Source organism: Pelodiscus sinensis, chromosome 1 (assembly GCF_052426305.1).
Source record: "Pelodiscus sinensis isolate ZL-2025 chromosome 1, ASM5242630v1, whole genome shotgun sequence".
Lineage (NCBI taxonomy): Eukaryota > Metazoa > Chordata > Testudines > Trionychidae > Pelodiscus > Pelodiscus sinensis.
The window spans coordinates 81437566-81459442 of NC_143052.1; the positions used below are offsets into that span (position 1 = coordinate 81437566).

Below are 21877 nucleotides of genomic sequence, written 5' to 3' on the forward strand. Positions count from 1 at the left end.
CATCAAGAACATGCCTGCAGTGTAGACGTAGCCCGAAAGTACATAGAGATTGACTTGAAAGGCCCTCTGCAGAAACACAGGATGCATATCAGTATTGGTTGGCAAAGGATAACACCGTCTCAAAATATGTGGTGGACAACCATGGAAGGATAAAAAGATTGACTCAGTTACTGATGCATTGATCAAATCTATAGTTTTGAAGTTCAGCCCCTGAACTACGTCTGCCGTGATCAGGAGGAGGAATTTGAATCATAGTTGTTAAACAAGGTTTGCCGACAATCTAGTTTTGATCACCGTGTGAGAAGTGGGACATGGAGAAAGTGAACAGCACCATTCATTCTATGCTTAGAATCACAGTTAGTGAATACCAACAAGACTTGGCCATTTGTCACCTTTGCATATAACACCAGCCATCACTGAGCTAGGCCTTACTTTCCTTATGACATTATTTTTGAAACTTATTAATTATTATTAATAGTCCTGGAGGTTGCAACCAGCCAGCCCCACAGTACAGGAGATGCGGGAGTTGCCACTGTTGGGTGAGTGCCAGGTAGACCCCAATCTCCCCAAGGGACAGGATCTGAGGGAAATCGTCTCCACTGGGCAGGGCTGCAAATAGAACAGGGCAGCCACCCAGCGCACAGAGGTGTTACGACAAGTCAGGCTGACAATGTCAGGCAGCTCAGGGTAGTTCTGCATGGAGGGGCTTGGAGAAGGAGTGCTACTTCCATCCCCACCTCACCTCAGCAGGCCACCCAGCCTGTCTGGGTTGGAGGGGCATACCCCCAAAGGGGCACATGACCCTGCATTCCTCCTCTGGTAGGGTGCAAATGTTTGCTCAGCCCAAGTCCAAAAATGTCTCTGCCCCAGAACCTCCATTCCCAGACTATTTACTGAGTTGCAACAGGCCACAAATATTTACATATGGGTCCTCAACAAAAAGTTGAGAACAACTGACTTAGCCTTTGTCTAGCCTACTTCGTGTGAGATCCTAGGAGGCTTCACAAGATGGCTCTATCACACCCAACTGCTACAAGCCCTATATCAGAGGTCTTATTGTTGTCAAGGAAAGTTCCTCATGCTAAGGGTTTGCAGGACTGGATGCTTAAAAATAAATGTCTTTTTTTTATCCAGAGCAGTGCATCAGAAAGTACATTGATGCCAGTGCTCAACTACATAATCTACTTTTAGCCTCAGACACTACAGAACTCTTTATGATCTTTTTAAATTGCTCATGGACTTTTTGGAGCATACTGATTTTGTGGAATGACAACAGCACATTTTTACTGATCCAATAATTGAATTTGTTTTAGCTAGTTCCCATGAGATTAACTTCTTTCTTTCTATTCAAATTCCCCTGAAATTTCAACTGAAAGATGATATTCTTCTGCACTTCCTGTAGCATGTTGGTATGAGTTAATCAACTCTAGTGTTTCACCGGAAGAGTTTTGGTTAGTTTTGGTGGCAAGCTCTATATGCATTCTGTGAAATACATTAGGAACATTCTGTTTTAAAGAAACAGTAAGGTATTCTTTTTATAACACCAGTTGCTTTCTTCAAGCCTGTACAGAACAGAGGTTTTCAAACTTTTGTACGTTCACATAGCAAGCCTCTGAGTACAACCCCCCATATAAATTAAAAACTCTGTTTATATTTAATGCTATAATAAAATGCTGGATGTGAAGCAGGGTTCAGAGTAGAAGCTGACACATCACAACTCACTCCCACCCCGTAAAAACCTTGTGACCCACCCCCTTGAGGGGTCCTGACCTCTAGATTGAGAAGCCTTGGTAAAGAGGGAGATTACCCAAAGTGGTCACCGTGGGTTAATATGATCTTTTTGTGTAGTTACATTCCCCTTAGACTATCAGACCAACTTACTCATTTTAGTATGTTACATACACATTCCCAACAAGAGTACAGTCAGGGAGTACCTCCCTTTCTCTATTTTTCATAGCATTTGCTCCAGAGACAGGTTTTGTATTAAAACTCCCTTTTCGTTGACCTTTGCTACACGCCACTATAAGCATTTTGAAAAGTGATAATAGGAGCCTGCCTAAGATCATTTCCTTTCTTTATGGTGATATACTAACAAGTTGAAAGATAGCAGCTGTTAGTAAGAACACAGAAGATTATCCTTTTATATTATCTGCATCCCTTTCTTACAGTAGGAGTTGCACTCATTTTTTTCTGTTTAGGTGTGCATAGGGATATGCAGTTAAATGACTATTTAGGAAAGTGGTGCTGAACAACAGGAGTAGGCATTTGGTTTTAGTTGCACTTTTAGGAGTCTTTTATGCAAATAGTGACTTTGAGTAGCTACATAATATTGATCTTAATCTTGACTTTTTACTGGGAGAGGGCTGGCTTTTTCTGTGGGTCAAATTTGTATTTGTTGTCTGTACTGTTTACAATGTAAATAGAAAACAATGCCTACCAACTTGTAATCGGTAGCTAGCCATACATTTTATAAAAGAGGTATGTATTAGTTACAGGTTGAAACTTGCTTAACTGGGATTCTTTTGTTGGGCAACATCCAGGGTCCAACATTATTGTGGCAGTACCAGAGAGTCCCAGTGGAGGGCCAGCAGTAACGATTCCTGAGGCACTGATAGGGCAGTGGCCTGCCCACAGGGAGCTGATGGCAGGGACCCCCAACACAGGGCAATGGGGCTGCCCAGCAGGGTTGGGAAACCTGGCGTGTGGCTGCCCAGGGGGCTGGGAACCTTGTTGTGCAGCGCGTGCATGGCTGTCCGAGGAGCCCCGGCACGCAATGCACTGAGATGCTCATAGAGCTCTAGATGCTCCACGTGCGGCTGCTCAGAAAGCCCCAGCGTGTGCGGCTGACTGGAGTCCCAGTGCACGGTGCGTGCGGCTGCCTAGAGCCCAAGAAGCAATGGCTGCCCAGCAGATCAACGGGGCAGCAGGGCCAGCAGGAGGTGGAGAGCCAGATGGGAGGCCAGCAGCTGGGCCGGGGGGCCAATGGCAGGAGTCCAAAAATGACCTCCCCTGTTCCGGCAAAATCCCTCATCCGGGACTCCTGAGGGTGCCAGACCAGGGAGGTCCAACCTGTGTTTATAATCCCTACCTTCAAGGCATCCCATATCTTGCCTTATTAATACAGGAACCAGCTCCACCTGTGAGGCAAAGGGTGTTGGCCCCCCAGCGGCTGCCTGGGTGGACTCAGGGGGGAACGAGACTCGAACCAACCAAAAAGAAGTGGTAGCACTTTCTATTTTTAAGGCTGCCCAACACAATCCATAATAGAGCCTTGTTTTCAGCTGCTTGTAACTTTGCCAAATTTTCTATATTGGCTCTCTTCCTCTGGCTGCAGTTTTGGAGAAACTTCAGCCAAAAGAGGTCAGTTGTTTTAGAGGATGAGGTTAGTGAAAAATTAAAAAATCCTGGAAACTTTTTCTTTGAGATGCTCCAGAGACTTGACATTTGATAGGAGTGGGCCTTTGACCATTTCTGTGAAAAAGCAATCCAAATTTGGCTAAATTGAAAAAATGCAGATTGCATGTGCTCAGTAGAGACCTGCTAGATCTTTCCAGCTAAATTGCTTCATGTGTCTGTGGCTCTAAATTCCCTAAAGTGAGTATTCAAAAATAGTATGTGATTGTATAATTAAAGACCATATTAGAATGGGTGAGCACAAATTAAGTTTATGCGAGGTAACCTTAATTTAGGAATTTTCTATCTTTAAGAGTGTTTGACTTTGTAATCTCAATAATATTCTCTTCAGGTCATTTTTTGGGTGTTTATTTATTATGCACAGTGTTTTTAAATGCTTGGCAGTTAAGCACTGAAAAACCTCTCATGGCACAAATATATAATGAGGGATTGAAGTTGTGTGCATGTCCCTGTGTATATATTTAGAGTTTGTCAGCAATGCACACTCTTTAAGGCAGTATTGTAGAGTACATGCATTGCCCTCCCCCACCAGCATCTCCCTAGCACAGGTATAAATAGCAGTGTAGACAGTGAGTCACTGCTTAGGCAACTAAATCCAAGCCATGTCTGACCCTGTGAGTATGTGCCTTACATGGGTTTCTACACGCCCAAGCAATGCCTTTCCATCTACATTGCTACTGTTAGCAGCGTAATATCCCTCTGCCTTCCTGCTACCATAGTCTTTGCCCACCACAGAGAAAGGTTCCAGCAGTGGGGAAGGAAATATGGTGGGAGGAGGAAGTAGGGAGAAACTCTGCCTCTGACAACTTCTCCCTGCAGGAGCCTTTCCTGGCTGCCTCTCCACCTTCCCTAGACACGTATATCTACATACCACAGTGTGGCTGTGTGACGTAGTGGGGAGTACCTTGCTGGTTGCTATGCTGGGCAGTGGGCTGTGGGGGACCTCCGCTGTCTGTAGCACAGCCCAGCAGGGCAGGGGATGAGTCATTATGCAAGGGGGCTTTGAACCTGTCTGACCAGTTATCTCCCATGGAGCGGAACAATGGGAAGAAGGGGAGTGGAGCTCTGGCTGGGGGCAGGGCTGGAAGTGAGTTAGTTAGGTTTCTGGCTGGTATCATGGAGGAAGCATGGGCAATGGGCTGGGATTTAGGGGCCCAGACTCCCCCATCTCAAGGGGGGCTGAGGCATCCTAAGCCTGCCCTGTAACCAGATTACATCTGTGCTGTGCTGTATCCTGGAGAAGCAATAAACTCCCTCTATTCTACTGGCTGGTGGAGTCTGTCCATGCCATTATGGGGGTGCAGGAGACAGGCTGCAACCTGCTTTTCTCTGCAATACATAGCTAACTGCCCGACATGCTACCACCAGTAGAGTGCAGCATAGAGATAGTCTTCTGTCGCGAGAATCACAGGTCCTATGATGAATACCCAAGTGGGGAAGGACAGAACCAGGTTGACAGTTTTAGCAAATAAAAAATATTTATTTATGACAGTGGTGAATTTATAGTATTTATTCTAAGAATTTTAATAGACCGTGTTAATAATGAATTTACAGTATTTATTATATTTATTCTATGATTTCTAATTAAACGTATCAGAGATATAAGGATGGGAATGGCAAGGGGAATAGTCTCTAATCTTAAAATATCCAGCTATACTAATTAAATAACAGTGATAACTACAAACTCTATGTACTACCCAAAACAACTACAACACTAAGCTTATACAACAAGAAAAAATCAAATCATACATATCAACTTACACAGCACACGGAACATTTCACAGATATCGGTTCGATTGCAAAGGCCTTGGTTACGCCCGAGAGTCAGGGGAGGTGGCTGGTCGGTTGATCAGGCCAGCAGCGCTTTGAAGTATACGGGAAGGCACACGCACGGTGGTACGTGTGTTGCGAAGACCTCCTCGAGTGAACTGTGTGATGGGTATTTATCCCCAAATCTTCACATCGCTTTCCTGCGCTTGCATATTACCATATATGGCCCAATGGTCACCAAGTGGGGGGTCTGTGTCCCAGGGGTTGGGCCGAAACCATGCAGGTTTCATGTGACCAGGTAAGCCCCGCAGTTCTCAGGCCAAGTTGATGGGTGGGAGAGTCTGAGGCTATTTTCCCCTTTTCACAATTTCCCTTTTTCTAAAGGCAATGGTGTGCAGGAAGGGTGCAGCTGGTTTCTCCCAAGGAGTACTGCAGCCCACTATAGCAAAAAAGCGGCCTGGCCAAACTTTTTTACTGGGGGGGCAGTTTCTTTTCTCTAACATCTTCAAGAGTTGTCTATTTGTTGTTCTCTGTGGTAAAAGAACTGCATTTCAGTAGTTAGTTATCATTTCTTTCAGAGTCCAAGATATAGGGGGAAATCAGTTTGTGTCTGTGTTTTCATATTATATCGTTTCAATACTTCCATTATAGGTTTCTTTACAGTTGCCTTTAAAAAGAGCCTGTTTTACTTTCACTCCATTTTTAAAGACATCCAACTGCTATTTTCTTTTAGATTTTTGTTTACTGTTTGCACTGATTGCTTCAAAGCAAAGACTAATTATTTTTGTCATTTGAAGTAACTCTAGGTTGGAGAGCAAGTCACTGGATCTTTAAACTTAGGGCAAATTCAATCTTTTTAAGCTTGAGCTGTTAAGAAACAATGGAAATTTATTTATTGCTCTGTCACTGGTGTTTCAATAAGACTGTGTTTGAACTTAAGGTTCTTGCTTCTTTAAGTCCTTTTAAACTCCCTACTAGCACATTTTTTCATAATTAAAGATGAAGTTCTCCCTCCACCCCCATTGTGCAGGTGCAGGGACTAACTACAACAGAACCACTGCATTGCTACAAGTGACAGGATCACACAATAGAGCAGAGCTGAGAAAGGGAACAACGAAGGGGCAGGGCAGTGAATATGTAAGCCAGCTATTCATCCCCATGTATGCAATACAGAACAGCCATGGGCTCAATTGTTCCACTTCTGTTCTATTGCCTATGGTGCAATATTTGATCTACACACACCCAAAACTTCCTCTGTTCTTCCCAGCATACAGACTGCTAGCTTGGGCTAGGCTCAAAGGAGAGCATTCACTCTTAAATGTGAGAGGGGAATAAACACTGTGTTAACGCACATTTCCTTTTTTTGAATGCTATTTTTCTGTAGTAGGGTATTTCCAAAACAATTACCACAGACAAGATGCTCACTGTCATACTCCCCATCACACACTGAAAACAAACATTTAAAGACATCCATGACATCTGCCAATGTTACAAACCCCATGCTTCTTCAGAATTATAAGAACTACCCAACTCACCGGCAAATAGCAAATGCACTAGTGGAAGAAAAGCAGTACTGAGAGGTACTCAGACTTTATCCACTGATAAGCCTATTCCTATTAAACTAGAATATTTTGCTTTCCAATATCTTTTGACTAGATACAGTAGTTCAGAGGTCTCCAACCTTTTTAAGCACAAGATCACTTTCTAGATCTACCTCAAACCCAAATACCCTTGCCCCGTCTCCTTTGTGCTCCTGTGAGGACCCTGCCCCTGCTCATTCCATCCTCCCTCCCTTCCTCCCCATCCTGCCTCACTTTCAACAGTCTGGGGCTGAGGGTTGGGGTGCAGGCTCTGGTCTTGGATTAAGGAATTTGGAGTATGAGAGAGGCTCTGAGCTGAGCTTGGGTCAGGCATTTGGGGTACTGGAGGGGGTTCTAGGTACAGGCTGTGGGAGGGTGTTTGGATGCAGAGGTGCTCGGGGCTAGGGTGCAGGATGGAGTTCATGACTGGGGTAGGGTTTCGGGGTGTGGGCACCAGCTGGGCGCTGCTTACTTCAGGTGGCTCTTTGGTGGTGGTGCAGTGGGGCTAAGGCAGGCTCACCCCTGTCCTAGCTCTGCACCACTCCCAAAAGCAGCCAGAAAACTCCATCCCAAGTCCTGTTGTTCCCCCTCTCTGCTCTGTGGAGATAGGATATAGTGTGGGAGTAGAACACCTTGACATCAGCACCCCCTCTTCTTCCTCCCCTGCCCTGCACAGAAAGCAGAGGCTCCTGAGGGGACAGCTCCAAGGCAAAGGGCAGGAGATGTGCAGCAATTGGGGGAGGGGAAGGGCAGCTGAAGTGCTGGATTGATAACCTTGTGGCCAAACCTGTCAGGATCAGCTGTCTGAGGTTCCAAGATCTACTAGTAGATCCCGATCTACTGGTTGGTGACCACTGCAGTAGTTAGACTCTGAATGAATGGATTGTTTAATGCGCCTTGGGAAAAGCATAAAACAAGCATGAGTCCAGTATGCAAATGAAAGAGTAAAACTCATCCATTAATATAATCACAATATATTCTGACATTTTATAAATTACTTGGGGATATAGAGAGGGAGCCACAGCTGGTGTAAATTGGCGTAGCTTCGTTTATAAGCTTCCAATGGAACTTTGCCAATTAATACTCTCTACTCTGCGCTGGTTTGGCCTCAGCTGGAGTATTGTGTCCAGTTCTGGGCACCGCATTTCAAGAAAGATGTGGAGAAATTGGAGAGGGTCCAGAGAAGAGCAACAAGAATGATTAAAAGTCTAGAGAACATGACCTATGAAGGAAGGCTGAAAGAATTGGGTTTGTTTAGTTTGGAAAAGAGAAGGTTGAGAGGAGACATGATAGCAGTTTTCAGGTATCTAAAAGGGTGTGTCCGGGGGTACACCCCTGACGGGGGGCTGCTGACCCCCTTATACTGACCCACGTCTCAGTCTGGGCCTATACCGCACCCCAAAGTCCCCAAAAGTTCAGGCCCCACTATCCGGGGATATACGGTATCCAATGTTCCAATACAAAGTCCAGGCCCCTCTATCAGGGGATATACGGTATCAATGTCCCAACACAAAGTCCAGGCCTCTCTATCAGGGGATATACGGTATCAATGTCTCAACACAAAGTCCAGGCCCCTCTATCAGGGGATATACGGTATCAAAGGCCTAGTCCCTCTGAGGAGCCTCTCCCGGCCCCAGGCCTGGTTATCCAGGGGGGGGGCCTGCGTGGTAGGGGGACCCGGGCCCTCCCTCTCCACCGGGTCCCAGCCCAGGGCCCTTTAGGCAGGGTCTGTGGCTCCTGCCGACTCGGCGGGGAATCCGGCCGATACAGGCCGAGCCAAACTTTGTATCCCCTGCCCTGGGCCGCTTCCTACCACGCCCTGGTTCCCCGGGGGCCCAGTGGCCTCTGAGGCAGGACCTGCTGGGGTTGTGGGTACATTCCAGTCTCCCGGGGTCGGGGTCTGCTTCCTCGGTGTCAGGGTCCAGCACTGGCAGCGGCTCTGGTCCCAGCGGCTGCAAAAACACTGGCCTGGCCTGGCCTGGTCTCCTACCCCCCGCCAGCTGTCCTCCTGCCTGCTGGGCTCCCTCTGCCTTTATACCTGGCCTCTGCTGGGAGCATGCCCAGCAGGGCCGGAAGGGCGGGGCCCTCTCCGCCAGCTGCGCCTGGGCTACTCCCGGCCCTGCAGTGCGGGGCCTGTTCGCCCCGTCACAGGGTGTCATAAGGAGGAGGGAGAAAACTTGTTCATCTTGGCCTCTGAGGATAGAACAAGAAGCAATGGGCTTAAACTGCAGCAAGGGAAGTTTAGGTTGGACATTAGGAAAAAGTTCCTAACTGTCAGGATGGTTAAACACTGGAATAAATTGCCCAAGGAGGTTGTGGAATCTCCATCTCTGGAGATATTTAAGAGTAGGTTAGATAAATGTCTATCAGGGATGGTCTGACAGTATTTGGTCCTGCCATGAGGGCAGGGGACTGGACTCGATGACCTCTCCAGGACCCTTCTAGTTCTAGTATTCTATGATTCAAAATTTCTATGATTCAAATACCAGTTAAGGATATGGTGGTACCACATTGAGAGCACTATAGTATCCACGGGGCCAATAGGCTCTATAGTTTGAATTACCATGTTGGTTACACCTGCTCTGGTCAGTTAGGGTATGTCTACACTACCACCCTAGTTCGAACTAGGGAGGTTAATGTAGGCAACCGAAGTTGCAAATGAAGCCCGGGACTTAAATATCTCTGGCTTCATTTGCATCTTTCCGGGCGCCGCCATTTTTAAAGCCCCAGTAGTTCGGACTCCATGCCCGTGGCTACACGCGGCACGGAGTAGGTAGTTCGGATTAGGCTCTCTATTCCGAACTACCGGTACACCTTGTTCCACGAGGAGTAACGGTAGTTCGGATTAGAGAGCCTAATCCGAACTACCTACTCCGTGCCGCGTGTAGCCGCGGGCACGGAGTCCGAACTACCGGGGTTTTTAAAATGGCGGCGCCCGGCAAGATGCAAATGAAGCCCAGGATATTTAAATCCCGGGCTTCATTTGCAACTTCGGTTGCCTACATTAACCACCCTAGTTTGAACTAGAGTGGTAGTGTAGACATACCCACAGAGAGTAATGTTTTAAATGCTGACAGCCATCCAGAGTGCTATCTACACTAACACACCCACCATGCTGAGTGATGAAAATAGAAAATATGTATTTATGAGTATTCTTGTGAATAAAGCTTTCCAATATTTTCCCTTTTATCTTCTTGAGACCTTAATCCACCCCACTGCATTTAGTGGGAGTCTTTCCATTAGCTTTGGTCAGCACTGGATCAGAGATTTATTCATGTACCTATGGGAGAGTGATTTTTTTTTTACCTGCAAGAATGTATAGAGGAGGTGAAAAGTATCACAAGATCCAGTGCAAATAAACTATTTGCACTAGAGGTGTTTGCTCAGCTGTTTGAAAAAATGTTATTTCTTTGTGTAATAGATTTGAACAATTATGATATGTGCATAATTTGTGAACAAATAGACAGGACTTCAGCATTAAACATCCAATCATGGATTGGAAATGGTCCAGGTAGCTTAGCTGTTCAGTTACACAGCACAATGTATAAAGGTTTCCAAATACTCACACTAATTCTTGAATAGTCCAGAAGATACAACTTGTCTACATGCATAATTCAAGCAATTGTGAACATATTTGTTAGAATCCCAACCAGATTGTTGATAACTGATGAACAGAATAAAAGTGTTGAATTCATTGATTAAATTATTCACAGTGATTAATTCAGGACTCTCTAATTGCTGAAGACACTTGCATGGAAACAGGATTGCTTCATAGAATTTCATCTGCTCTTGATACCAATTTCTCACTTGAATGAGATTTCCTGTGCCAAACCTTATCAGTACAAGTCTATGCAGAACAATCTGTCTGAAGGGAAAAATATAAAACAAGGAGGAGACACGTTTTTTTCTAGAAAATGAATACTATTAATCTTGTGCTTAAATGGATCATGTTACTGTTTGTAAACTGGCATTGATCCTGAAGGCACTCCATCTGACCTGTCTGATAAACAAATCCCCTAGAAACGTTGAATCTACAAGGACAAAAACATGTTCCCTATTTTAACATTTCACAAGGAAGCTTGGGCAGAGAAAAATTGTCTCTTTGGCTGAGTCCTACATATAGTGAAGTGAGTCAATGTATGACATTTTTATTTTATTTTTGTATTATATTTGCAAAGGTTGTTAACAGGTTGAAAGTTGGTGATTTAAGAATGAAACAAATTCTTCAACTGTCTAAAGCAGTAAGTTTAATAATCTATAGTATGTTTGTGTACCTCTTTGTCAGCCCTTATCTTATATCATGTTCTGCTTTGTCAAGACTGTGTTGCTGAGATAGGGTGACCAGATGTCCAGATTTTATAGGGACAGTTCCAATATTTGGGTCTTTGTCTTATATAGGTGCCCATTGCTACATACTCCATACCCCAATTTTTCACACTTGTAGCTGATCATGTTCACCCTATGCTGATATGAGTTCCTTAAGCTCCTAATTAAAAAAAAACTACTGAAATTTATATATGCTAAATTTAATGTAGCTTTAATTCAAATCCTTTATCTTTTATTATGAATTATTATTATTATTTATGCTTAAGCATATATGTGTAACAAAAAAAGTCTACACAGTAAAACTTTCTTAATTCATACTATCTGGAAGACCCATTGTGAAATGTGTCACAAATTATACTTTTGTTAATTTATTTGGTGACTATAGCTCAGTTTTATTTATAAAAATTCACAGAATATTAATAACTGCTGTAAAGATCAAGAAGCCATAGTAATAGGAGATCTCTTTACAACCTTGTGCTAGCCTTGATGAAAAACAGGAAGGTAGGATTGATTTTTGCCTGATTTCAGGAGAGTGTAGAATTCAAGTCTACCAAAGCAATACTCTTTATCTCTTAAGGATGGGTGAATAGGGCGGGAAAAAAATCCTACTGTTATGATTAATTCATTTCTGTCAAGAAAATTTTGTATTTGCTTTCTGCAAACATTTGTGTGATCGGAGCAGACTGGCCAAAATGTTTGTGGAAAGCAAGAGTAAAAGTTGCATATGTCAGAAGTTGCAAAAAATAGATTTTAAATTTGCACCCTCAAGAATTTGGCTCAGAAGCTTTGATGGATTTATCTGATGAGAAAACAGAAACCACACCACACAATTATCTACTTAAAACTAAGCAACACAGATCACATTTCACAAGTCACATTCACAGTCAATAAAAAGGGGTTGGAGGAATAAAAACTCAGGAATTTGTTTATTTGAATAAACAGCAAATAAATAAATATGAGAGAATTATGAATAGATTGAAAAATGTTCTGCTAGCAAGAGAGTCCATGTTTATTGAATAATGTATGTATCATTAATTATTTTATTATCTGTATTATTAATCCATTTCTAAAGGGACTATTACCATAGTATTTAGGATCTATATCTTTGTACACTGTGGAACATAAAACAGATAACTATACTTATTTATCAGATAATTGCCAAGAATTTGCCACTATGGATTGATTATTAACTTTTTACTTTATTTGATTACACCATGCCAATTATGCTTATTTATTTCAAATCATTCTGATCCCCTGCTGAAAAGAAAATAATACAGGATAGCCTTGTCTTAAATGTTTTTTAGATTTTATTTGCTTAATTTTTAGTAAAATAATAGTTATTCGATATAGCCCATTTATCTTGCTTAAAGAGGAGAAAGGATCATGGGCAGTGGGGGTTTCATTGTTATCCGTACTATAATACAGTGCTGTAATCTCATTTCTTGGCAGAAAAAGACCTAAAATAAATTAAAAGATTCTGGCTCCATCAAGGAAATTACTTAGCTGTACCCTGAGGCTAGGTCTACACTAGGGGGCAAAGTCAAACTAAGATATACAACTCTAGCTACATGAATAGAGTAGCTGGAGTTGACAGACCTTAATTCAGCTTACCATAGTATCCCTCTGGGGGGGTCGACAGGAGAAATTCTCCTGTCAACTTCCCTTACTCCTCACGATTCAGTGGCATACCAGAGTCAACAGGAGTGCAATTAGTGGTTGATTTAGCGGGTCTTTACTAGACCCACTAAATCGACCTCCAGGAGATCAATCTCCACAGCATTAATCTCCCAGTGAGTGAAGGCCTAAATCTTAAACATGTAAGTAGCCTCATTGAAAATAATGGTACTACTTAAGCTTAAAAGATAAGCATTTGCCTATGCACTTTGCTCAATCAGGGCCTCTGAGCTGCTGAAGCACTTATTTGCTCCTGAAACCTTAAAGAACAGGACGTTTTCCCAATATCCATCCTAAAGCCCTCTACACTACAAGTGACACTGCCTCATAAAAATCTCTGAATAATCCAATGTAGAAAAATTGCTATAGGGGCATGATCACTGGAAGTAAGAATCCATATCTTTTACAGGCCTAGCTACAGTGTCCACCACTGTTATATCTGAGCACTCAATAAAGTACTGTAGTGTCACATAGCATATTCTAAGGGAGCATCAAATGCAATAGTGCATGAAAAGGTAATCCTACCCTTAAAGGGTAAGACAGATTCTGGAGAGAGGCACTGTAGTTATATGAATTATATCACAGCCCATCATACTAATAAGGAGACTACACACCCAGCCTTACCCCAGAGGTGGAGGGAGGAATTTAAACACCATTGAACATTTTAGATTTCCCTGGTCATCTTAAACCATGGGAGCCCCTGCTCAAGCTAATTTTGAATCAATCCATTCCCAAAATGCACAGACTTCAATAGTACTCAACATTTTTGTATTATTTATTTTGGAGATTTTTTTTTGCAGCTGCACACATTGGGCTATAATTGCATGTATGCATCGTTATCAATATATCTGTCTCTGTTTCTTTATTTGTACATGCTGGCATATTAAACATAAGTGCACATAAAACACAGAAAGAATAAGTTTTGAAAGAGGAGACTCAAAAGTTCAGACAAGGAAACATACTGAAAAAGCCAGATTTTCAACTAGGCATATTTTCTATGCGTGGCTCTGTAGGAGAATAGTTATATGTTATATTCAGGTAACATGGGCTGGAATGGGCTATTCTGATTGTGTTCTCTCTCATTGATAACAGCTAGAGATCTGCATGCTGTAACTAAAAGATGCAACAACCAGTTTATGATTATTCTCTGGATGTGGACAATGAAACTTATCCCAAACCAGAATGTCATAATAGGGAGATTGCCTCACATAAAGAGAGTGTTGATTTGTCAGGAAACAGTGACTCAAAAAATGACATCTTCCAGCCCCATGAAACAAAGGCTATATCAGTTGGTATAGACAATAAATTGTCACCAGTTGGCTGCATTCAAAGAAGAAATTGCAGTGAGCCTCCAGTCCTACTAAAGATACCATCCAAGGAGCATGAGGAAAGTTACAGTTCACCATTTCAGTTTGACAGGCATGCTCCAGGCAGAATTTCCACTTCCCCAACACTAAGAAGACTAAGAAATAGTGTGGCCTCTGTCTCGCAAGCTTCAGAACTTCAGGAGTACTTTGATGGCATTAGGTTGGGAAGCCAGAGGGAGCACGCTGGTTCATTGCGGCATATTTGTAAAAGTCCACCTCGGTGTGCTATGTATTCCTCTTCCTCATTTTCATTACCTTCCTGTATTCATGAAAAAATGCTAGCCTCCAAAGAAAACTCTGAAACTCCGTTAGCTGCTTTGGAGACTTCAGGCCTCAAATCAAAGCGACTGGATCAAAAAGATCATCTCAGAAATAGTAGTGCGGAGCCAGTGTTTCAAAATCTTTGGAAGTTCAACACTACTGCCCTGCCTGGGAAAGAACAGGTTTCCCAGCTGAATGCTACTCAACAGGAATCCATGCAGGTAACATGGGCTGGAATGGGCTATTCTGTTCCCTTCTTCAGCGCTGTATGTGTGAATTATATCTCAAAGTAAATCATGGGCAAACTAAACCAGGACCCATCCAGTTTAACCACAGCCAAACTTGGGTCCCATTGCTTAAATAGACAAATGCCTCTGTTAGTCAGGAAGGAAGTTTTCCCTATCACAAATAGAGAATAAGGCCCTGGATTAGCAAAACTCTCAAGTAAATGATTAATTTTAAGCATGTGATTCAGTGCATCCATGAGGTCCTGCCATGAGAGCAGGGGTCTGGACTCGATGACCTCTCGAGGTCCCTTCTAGTCCTAGTATTCTATGATTCTAACCCCCTTCCACAAAGTACTTAAGCACATGCTTTGCTGAATAAAGGCTGATTTAAACATGTATTTAAATGCTTTACAGAATCTGGCCCCAGAGCCCATTTTTTATTTAGATTTAAATATTTTTGCTTTTTTTTTCAAATATAGTCATTATTGCTATCAAATGAGTTCTGACCCCTTAGCCTCATAAACATCTTGCTGAAAATAATTCATTAGACCCCTATTTGAGTCAGAAATTGTATTTCCCTTGCCAACTGATTACTGTGTTTCATAACAAATAACAATTTCTCCCTTTCTTTCAGAAAAAGGAATTACTTATATCAAGGTACGTATGGTTTAGAGTATTGTAAGCTGAAATCCCTGATTCTTTTGCTTAGCCCAATTAATGGAATGCCCACTGTACACACATACACGAAAAACACGCATTTAAATTACAGGACCACCAATTAATTTATACTGAAGCTTGTTAATGGGATTTATTTGAGAGGCCCGTTCTCTGGCACACCCTGGTATGTTTGCACAATGTTCCAGTTGGACTCTCTGGGACAGCTACACAATAGTTTTGAGTTGCTAAGCAAGTCCAGACATTTGGATTAACTAACACTTCCAATGTCAGAATTCATCCGTTGAAGAACCTAAAATATCCCAAAATTTTGAGTCATATTTTTTCTAAAATAGTTTTGGAGAATAACTAGCAGAAGAGCTCTTTGTTGTTCTCACAAGAGAATCAAATTGAGGATTACTGCTGCGTGAAGGGATTATTAACCCTACAGACCAGAAAGAAAACTTGGATTCTTTGCTTTGAAGAGTTAGCACAGCAGTTTGCTGAAACGATATGATGTTGCACAGTGCAGTTTGCTATAGCCAATCTTACTGCACTCTTTAGAAGAGATGGGTGAAGACTGCAAAGAATCTTCAGAGACTATTAACTTGAATTTCAAACTGAATTAGCTTCAGTTACATTTAGACTCCTTTTGTGTCTCCTTTCCGTAAATATTTGCACCTCTGAATTTTACATACACACTAAAGAAAAACAACAAGAACATAAAACAAGATAAGCATCACCTGCGCCTCTTTACATATCGATTCCTTGTTCCCTGGTTTTGTAATCCTTTTAATGCACAGGACCTTGAAACTTTAAGGTGGGATAAATGGAAGGGGCAGGAGCAGTAAAACTGTTAAAGCTAAATTGGTGATGCTTCTAGATCGGGATGGGCAAAAGGGCCTCCCCGGGCCAGATCTGACCCACCAAGCGGGTTGATCTGGCCCGTAAAGGCCCTGCTGCTCTCCTGCCCACAGGCCAATTATGGTCTGGGGGCGGGAGGAAGCGCATGAAGTTTGCTCCACCCTGCCAGGAGCACATGGCACTTAGAAGCGCCATGCACTGCTGGCAGAGTGGGAGGAGACTTTGTTCGCTCCCCGGCCCCCAAGCCCTGATTGGCCTGGGGGCAGAAGAGAGAGCGTGAAAAGTTTTCTCTGCCCCGCAAGGAGGGCACAGCAGAGCGGAAGGAGACTTTGCGTGCTCCCCTGTTGCCAGCAAGAGAGAGTCTCAGGTCCAACACTGTGTTCTCAAAGTACAAAATACGCTACACAGGTATCTGTCAAACACAAGCTGTTTATTTCCTGACAGCTATCAGCTGTGCCCCTTAATTAAAAGAACAACATGATAGGAAAAGCGGCATTTCTTACATCCCTTCAGCTAGCTGGAAACCCCATTTCAGCTGCGGATGAAGTGGGAGACTGGCTCAGCTTCCGAAGTGCTGGTACCCAAAGCCCATAAGTGAGGTTCAAATTGCTGGGCTCTGGTGCAGCTTTCAATACTGTGTCTTTACCTTGTTTGTGGCAGTTTGGGAATATCCAGGGGTCACTTATTGCTTGTTACAGTATGGCTCAGCTGTACTGCTTATCCTTTGACTTTGTTTACAGGATCAGTACATTTAGGAAAACAAGATTGTTATGTTCCCACCCATCTACAATTCGTTCTTGCTACAATGGCGTATGTTCCTAGAGGCTTGCTTCTGGCTCATCAGTAGTAGGGAAGGGGGTGGGGGGAAATGGGAAATCAGGGGGGAATGCAGGCGTCACCACCCCTATACTTCACACGTACAGAGTTCTTCCGCAATTGATCCCTACATCCCCTGCGCCCTAATTGGCCTGGGGGCAGAAAGAGGAGCGTGCAAAGCCTCCTTCCACCACCAAGGGCATGGGCACCTAGGGATAACCTCTGGGTGGGGCAAAGACTTCACATGCTCCCTTCAGAAATTTTTGAAGTGGTCCCCGGCAAAAAATTATTGACCGCCCCTGTTCTTGATGGCCAGAAACTGAACTAAACAGCAGGAATAGCCTCACAAACAGCATTCATGTGACATGCTCAGGGCTATATTTTAAACTCCCTTAGGGTACGTCTACACAGAAGCATTATTTTGGAAAAACCAACGTTATTTCAATATAACAAAATGTGCATCTTTACAGCAAGCCTTTATTTTGAAATAATGTTGTGTTGGAGGAATTCTTACTCCAACTCCTGTAACACTCATTTTACGAGGAATAAGGGAAATTTCAGGATGAGTGCTCTTTCTTTGACTTCCTGCTATGTAGACAGTGCCAAAAGCCGAATTAAGCTATTTCACCTTCAGTTACACAATTGACATAGCTGAAGTTGCATATCTTAATTCAACTTTTGCCCTTTTGTGTAGATGTGTCCTTAAATATTGGCAGGACTCTAATGTGAGTGAATGTCAAAAGTGAGGGTTAATTTGTTCAATAAATTCCTGAGACATGTCTCAGTGTGCGTGTGTAGGTATTTAAAAGCATATATTAATGCGTGGGCCAATTCTTCAAATTTTCTGAATTGTGGTAAATTCCAACCCACATTTTTCAGACTTTGTAGCGTTCAGCAAAAGGCGAGGCAGTGAGAAACATCTCTGAATCTAGCCAAACAAACAGGAGGCTAACAGTTACTATGCGAATAGCCATTTTGATCTGTCTGTGGCAGAGCAAAACTGAATAGATACATGCCCAGGAATAGTATGAATGTTTATGTGAGCAGGAAATGCAGGTCTGCTAAAATCTATTTACTGGTGGATAGATCTGAAAACTTCTCATGATTGAATTGGAGAAAAGTATAGGACTCAGCGCGTCAGCTGGGGTAATTTAGTTGACTTCAACTGGGGTAAACTAATTTACACAGGCTGAGAATCTGGATATCCAAGTATATCTGAACTACATCTCATCTGGACCTGATTAATCAACACATCAGATTGGAAATCTCACCGAATGAGTTGGATACTCATGGGAGGGAAATACTGTGAGAATATTTTATGATTTTGATTATATGAGAGCATCTTCACTTGTTCTAAAAATTTAAGATATGCAGAGATGTAAGGGAAAATATTACTGTTTTCCTGTGTTTTAAGCAAAATTTTGAAGTTGAATAATGGGATTTGGTTCAAGTTCTCAGCAAAGCATTTATTCAACTCTGATTTTAGCCTGAACAGTTAATTCAGACGTACTGCTAGCCCCATGGTATCACAGCCAGAAGAAACTCTCTTGGAATGTGAGAGAATTCTCCAGTTAGACTGATGCTGTGAGGGCTGGCTCTATCACTCTAAGCACTACTTCATAGACAGGTCACAAGAGCCTGTATGGCAGAGATCCATCCCTTCACCTGCAGTCCTAATGGACTTGCCTTTTCCTCCCAGTTTACTATGAATTCATCTTCATCCTACCTCATTCATTGACCTGCTATGGAATTTACTGCCTGTAGATCAAGGATTTTTCCCCAGAGATGCTCCTCTCATCCTCAAGTATACCCAGGCTAGTCCATTTTCAGTGGGATACAGGACACAGGCCTCTACAATTTTGAAATCCCATTCAGTCCCCTGTTCCCTACAAATGAACTTGCTTATAATGTGGTAGACGTATGTTATGTTTTAATTTAGTGCTACTCACGTAACACTGACAGGCAAAACCAAATCTGGGACCTTTGGAGCTTAGTGCATGAGCTTCTATCATTTGAGCTAAAAGCCAGCTGGCACTCAGCTATGGCTGTAGTGGAAATTCAGCCTCTCTCTTTCTGTAAGTGGTCTAAATGCCACTACATGGGACATTGACCCACACCCAGCAGGTGTGTGAGTTACATACACATCCTGCACTACTAATTTTTGTGATCTAATTGTTTTTATTCCTACATGAAATTGATTTATTTTAGTAACCATTTTGAATGCATTTTTTAAATCAAATATGGTGCATGATACAGGCCATGTGTTCCCTGTCACATCTGAGGTGTAATCTAGGTGTAGTTAGTGAACACATTGGAGTGCACATGTTAAAAACATACCATCTGCAGTTTCATTCCATTGCTAGGAGAGATTGTCCTCAGTGTATGTTTGATTTTTGCAGATTCTGATTTACTTAAAAGTTTTCAATCATTTTCTATAACTTTGTACTATGAACTACTGACAGTATGTTCTTTCACTGGCAAACCACATTTGAAGGAAGAATTATTGCACAAATATTTGCAACCCTTGTTGAGCTTCAGTTCATCCATATGGTAAACACAGTCCTTTCATTCAAGCACTTAAGCATGAAATTCTTCCCCTACTTCCAAGTAAAAAAAATCCTGAAGAAAATGCAAACCTACAAATACTCTGTAGGCAGAAAATAATAGTGAAATGCTGCATTTCTATGTAGAGAATTGAAATCCTACTAATTCAGTTGCACAGGATTCCAGCTTTCATTCTCAGGAAAATCAACAAAAGAATACAATATAAATTTTGGTTTAGATGATCACAGATATACACATTAAGGGTGCATGCATGATTTAGACAAGCAAGTCACTGATGCATACATACAAATTGGGGTTACATACACTCATGTACATGTGTATCCTCAGTTTATGTGTAGGAGATTTTCACATCTAAATGATGAGCTCACTAGGTGCACATATCTTTGAAAATGAAAAACTTTATCCTGATATTTTATTATGCTACTGTTTAATTTGATTACCTAGAATGGGAAAGGGCTACCAATTGGTATCATTTGTTACTATTTAAGATTAGTAACATACTTTTCTAAATTTTTATCATGAATCCAAGCTGATGGAAATCCAATTTTTACAGGTCAGCTGTTATACTACATGAGCTGTTTATTAACCATTATGCTGCAGCAGCTGGCTTATACCATAAAACAATTGTATTCAAAGTTACCATGACTTGAATTAGAAGTAGTTTCAGGAGCAGTTTTTAAAAGTGGGCTCTAGAACCATGACTGTTACACTTAGTATCTGCAGTAGCATCTAGACCCACATATATATGTATATGTATATGTGTGTATGTGTAAGTGTAAATATAGATATACTATCAAAACCCACTTCCACAGATGAGTGGATCTAAGTACAGGCAGTCCCTGACTTACGCGGATCCGACTTACGTCGGATCCGCAGTTACGAACGGGGCTTTTCTCGCCCCAGAGGATACGAACTGCGGGACCTCGCGGTCCCGCCGCCCGTGTACTCTGGGGCGAGAAAAGCTGCTCCATGTCTCCCTGGTCTGCAGACCAGGAAGACGCGGAGCACAGCTGCGGAGGGGCTCGGGCAGCGGGGCAGCCCAGGCGCACCTGGGCTGTCCCGCTGCCGGCTTCCCCCGAAGCCGCAGAGGGGCTTTGCAAAGCCTCGGGGGAAGCCGGCAGCGGGACAGCCCAGGCGCGCCTGAGCTGCCCCGCAGCCCCAGCCCCTCCGCGGCTTTGTTCCTTGTCTTCCTGGAGACCCCCCAGCAGACCAGGGAGACACGGAGCAAAGCTGGGGAGGAAGCGGGCGGGACCGCGGCGCAGCTCCGCGGTCCCACCGTCCAGGTTTCCCTGGTCTGCTGGGGGGCGCAGCTAGTGTGCCCCCCAGCAGACCAGGCTTTTCTCACCTGGGGTAGAGCAGCTGGGGCTGCTGGGTTGGTCCTGCAGCGCCGCTCCTCGGCGCTACTGGACCAACCGGGCAGCACCCCAGCTGCTCTTTCCCAGGTGTCCCCAAGTCAGCCGCTGCTTAAACTGACCAGCGCTGACTACAGGAAGCCCGAGGCAGAGTTGCTCTGCCCCGGGCTTCCTGGAATCAGCCGCTGATCAGTTTCAGCAGTGGCTGACTTGGGGACACCTGGGGCAGAGCAGCTGGGGTGCTGCCCGGTTGGTCCCCGCAGCGCCGCCCCTGCGGGGACCTACCCGGCAGTGCCCCAGCTGCTCTGTCCTAGGCATCCAGATTCAGCTGCTGTTGAAACTGATCAGCGGCTGATTCCAGGCAGCCCAGGGCAGAGCAACTCTGCCTCGGGCTTCCTGTAGTCAGCCGCTGGTCAGTTTCAGCAGCGGCTGAATCTGGAAGCCAGTTCCGACTTACATACAAATTCAACTTAAGAACAAACCTACAGTCCCTATCTTGTACGTAACCCGGGGACTGCCTGTACTGGATTTTGGATTACATTAAAAATGTCAGCCCCTCCCTATAAACCAAATTATTAATACATTTGAAAATGAAATCCAGTCAAACTACACATATTTAAATTCCCCCTTCCATCATATCTAACAAAAGAGGAATAGCCTTCTGTTAGTAACAACAGCCTTTAGAAAATAGTTCCTCTCCTTATATCAGTGAACATGTTCAGGTGTAGTATACTGCAAATTACAGTGTTAGAAAATGTTTGAACCAAAATGCAGGACAATGTAGCACTTTAAAGACTAACAAGATGGTTTATTAGATGATGAGCTTTCGTGGGCCATACCCACTTCCTCAGATCAAGGTGGGTTTTGATCTGAGGAAGTGGGTCTGGCCCACGAAAGCTCATCATCTAATAAACCATCTTGTTAGTCTTTAAAGTGCTACATTGTCCTGCATTTTGCTTCAGCTACCCCAGACTAACACGGCTACATTTCTATCACTAGAAAATGTT

General features: G+C 43.3%; 1 protein-coding gene across 1 annotated transcript in view; it reads left to right on the top strand.

Annotated features, from left to right (window-relative positions):
- The first annotated feature begins 13884 nt into the window (after positions 1-13884).
- Positions 13885-21877, top strand: part of PLEKHG7 (pleckstrin homology and RhoGEF domain containing G7) — a 61460-nt gene continuing 53467 nt past the window's right edge. The window contains exons 1-2 of the mRNA XM_075925536.2: positions 13885-14613; positions 15254-15276. Coding sequence (XP_075781651.2) covers positions 13885-14613; positions 15254-15276 — 752 coding nt within the window. The remainder of the gene's footprint in view (positions 14614-15253; positions 15277-21877) is intronic.